This window comes from Zea mays, chromosome 7 (genome assembly GCF_902167145.1).
Source record: "Zea mays cultivar B73 chromosome 7, Zm-B73-REFERENCE-NAM-5.0, whole genome shotgun sequence".
Lineage (NCBI taxonomy): Eukaryota > Viridiplantae > Streptophyta > Magnoliopsida > Poales > Poaceae > Zea > Zea mays.
In genome coordinates this window covers 62,321,792-62,325,214 of record NC_050102.1, presented here as the reverse complement: position 1 = coordinate 62,325,214, position 3,423 = coordinate 62,321,792, and the positions used below count along the sequence as shown (strand labels likewise).

General features: G+C 45.8%; 1 protein-coding gene across 1 annotated transcript; it reads right to left on the bottom strand.

The window, feature by feature from the left end:
• Positions 1-574: 574 nt before the first annotated feature.
• On the bottom strand, positions 575-2,590 carry LOC109940906 (proline-rich receptor-like protein kinase PERK14). The gene is made up of 2 exons (XM_020541268.1): positions 1,656-2,590; positions 575-1,550 (listed from the first exon to the last, which is right to left on the bottom strand). Exons 1-2 carry the CDS (start codon positions 2,293-2,295, stop codon positions 1,447-1,449), a joined length of 744 nt encoding a protein of 247 aa, XP_020396857.1. The 5' UTR covers positions 2,296-2,590; the 3' UTR covers positions 575-1,446.
• Between the last annotated feature and the right edge of the window lie 833 nt (positions 2,591-3,423).

Sequence of the window (3,423 nt, the reverse complement as noted above, 5' to 3'; positions counted from 1 at the left end):
AACAGTACGTGCAGCCCAAAACAGCAACCAATACATTTCAGCTTCTATATAATTCAAGAGTTGTCGCGTTCTAGATACTTGAATTATTCTAGCACTTTGACAATTGTTAGAGTTAAAATAACCAAGTGGGAACTAATAAGTAGACTTACTAATTTTTATCCGTATCATTTAGTATTACTAGCTTAATTGCACAACCAAAACGATACATGCAGGAATTTTTCAGCTTGCAAGCACAAGAACACTTAACTCAATCATCAAGCACAATCAGGGACAGTTACTACAAATTTTCATTTCCAATTTGCAATGATTTGGTTATCGAACACAACTATCACGTGCTTATGTTATGCAAGTTGGTTACCATGAAAGAGACACTTTAATAATGTAAATTAGCATGTGACGATAAGTTAATTCTAAACTCTTTACCTCTCGCAACACATGATCATTTTAATGTCATCAAGGTACCACAACATCATACGGGGACATATGCATACTAGTTTCCAGTTTTACATCTACAACTTCTTTACTAGTTATTTTCAACCACTTAATCGGCATTGATCGAATTAAACCGCTAACTCGACAATTTGGGGCACCATAATTTTCAGAATTCTACATAGACACCTAGCGTCACATAGAGAGTCTACTAATTAACTTGCAACCACTTGAAGTACTGAAAACACCTACATATAACAATTACTTAACGCAATTGAATTCCTCTATTTAACAAGAGTTGGCTAACACAGCATGAAAAACATAGGAATTCATACACAAGTTCATATTTTTCTCGATCATAACACCATGAGACCAACAAAACTAGTTTCACCATTTTAGACATCTTAACTTAAAATATAGCTAAAAGTAATTCGATTAGTTTTCTTAACTACTTTTCTATATAAGGTCACTTAACTCCCAATTAATCAACATACCATATTTCCTTTGACGCAATAGGTAGAGCACGACTATTTGTTTCTAACACTCTTTGGGTATCAACAATTATTTGCCTATGGTATTTATCCAACTCGAAAATATAGAGAAGGCGACGACTACTACGGCATGTCGTCACCTCATCTTAATCGCAAAAATAAATTTTTAGCTTTACTGATCGAGTCTGCCGACTAACCGTTTAAACTAGTAAAACCTATCCTTCGCATCAAACAACACATCGCACATCTTCCTATCGAAACGTAAAAACATCCGAGTTCTTTTCTACTTCATTTTCTTCTCTACGCGCTTCCATTCACATAAATGTATTTTCAATCACATAATCACACATGCACATCATCGACCGAAACCTAATTGGACTAACTATAAATCGCACACATCAAACAACCTCTTGTTCTCTAACCGCAAATGCGATCCTACCAACGCGTATAGCCGAAACATATTACACACATCCACATATATACATGCACTGCCCGACATCAACCAAAGCATATGTATTATTATAAATCAATCAACCTGAACGAGATCGGATCGGAGTTGGGCATGCATGTGGTTCACCCGACCGGCCTTGTATCGAACACGCGTGCACGACGGTTGGCATTGACGGCTAGCTATGATTAGACACACACAACAGTTCAACATTCTACCGAGCAAACAAAACAAAATATATATATATATATATATAGGATAGCAGCAGGGGCAGCGGGATGTCTCACCGGGGGTCGACGATGTCGCGAGCGGGGCTGCGCCAAAAACAGCATACAACCGGCGAGTGTCGACGGCGTGCTGTCCACTGTGCTTCACGGAACAGCGAGCCGGCAGCACGCGGCTTGCTGCACATTTTGTCGAGCACCTACGGCGCGTCGATTTGGTGGGGCTGCAGGGAAAACTTGGTTGCGGGGCGCTGCGCTGCCGGGAGAGGGAAATAGGGGCGCTGTCCTTGGGAGGAAGAAGAGCTCCTGCGCATCGAGGGAGGCTGCTCGCCATGGACGACAGCGAGCTCGCTGCGGATGCTGTTTTGTGGGGAAGAGAGGAGGAGCAGGGGAGGGCGTCGGGGATCCGCTGCAGGAACAGCGGCGTCTCGCCGAGGGGCTGCGCAGCGAGGGGAGGTGGGGCGAGCTGCCGCTGTTTGGGGGAAGGAGGATGGTCTGCTGGAATTTCTGGGCACCATGGGAGGTGGAGCGCGGGCTGCAGCTGGCCGTGCCTGAAGAGAGGCGAGCCAGAGGAGTGGTGCACGCGTCCAGGTGCCCAGGGAGAAAGGCAGAGGGCGTCGCGCCATGGATGAAGGCGCAGGGAACTTGGATTGAAGCTGGACGGCGTCAAGTTCTCGGCCATGGGGAGGTTGCTGGCGGCCATGGAGCAAACATCAGAGAAGGTCGCGACCAGGGTGAGAGCAGGGGCGTCGGCGTGCTCCCAGGGAGCTCGGCCATGGCTGCTCTGCTGGGCGCCATAGATCCAAGGATACTGAACTTGCTCTGCCCTGCGCACTCAGGAGCATGGGGAGGGCGACGCTTGCTTGAGGAAGAAGGGGAGGAGGGTGCAGGGAGCTTGGAGCTGGAGCTTCGCCGGTGCCATGGGAGGTGCTGCTGCCGTGTGCCATGAACAGAGAAGGAAGCTGCGCGCGAGAGGAGAAGAAGGCAGGGAAAATGGCTTGTGGCGGCTAGGGGGGTAGGTGAAAAATTGCCAAGTGCAAGGGGAGAGAGCTCCTATTTATAGGCATGTGCTAGGGTTAGGGTTTCAAATGGGCCAAATGGGCTGGGTTGGGCTGGCCCAAACACGCAATCGGGTCGCGCTACTTTATTTTCCGGAATAAAAATGTTCCTGCGGATTTCGTCTGTACGCAAAACAGAGTGAAACAGAGTTCGAACGAACGGACGACTACGCGATTAACTCGGTCGAGAGTTTGGTTTGACTTTGCTCGAAAATAATTCCCTACGCGTGATTTGAAAATAAATCGTCCTGAGTTTCGATCGGCTTTGGATTTTTAGTCGGAGAAGGCGAATCGTGATATTTTAAAATTGCTGTCGATACGGGGTTTTGAGTTCGGTTCGGACATGAGATATTTGTCCGATTCGGATAAAATTGATTAGAGGATGACATATTGAGCATTCTGTTTGAGAGTACGGACTCGGATTAAAATAGTCAGACATAGACCAAAGTTCGAGGAATTGGATTCGGGCACAGATCAAATAAAAGTCATCGAGAGTTTGATTTAAAGAGCTTCAAATGAGAATTATAAATCGAGATTGACCATCGAGTTTGCATTCGTTCCGAGAATAAAAGTTTTTAACAGGCTCCAAATTGGCCTTCTGTGAGATTGAATAATTTTGAATTCGGCGAAATGTGAATGAATAATCTGGATAATCAGAGACATACGCGAGCGAGAAAGAGAAATTTTTACCGAGCATCCGAGATTAGGATTAATCTCCCGTCATAACACGAAACTGACACCTGGGGTGTCACAGCCTTCCCCCCTTAAACAGA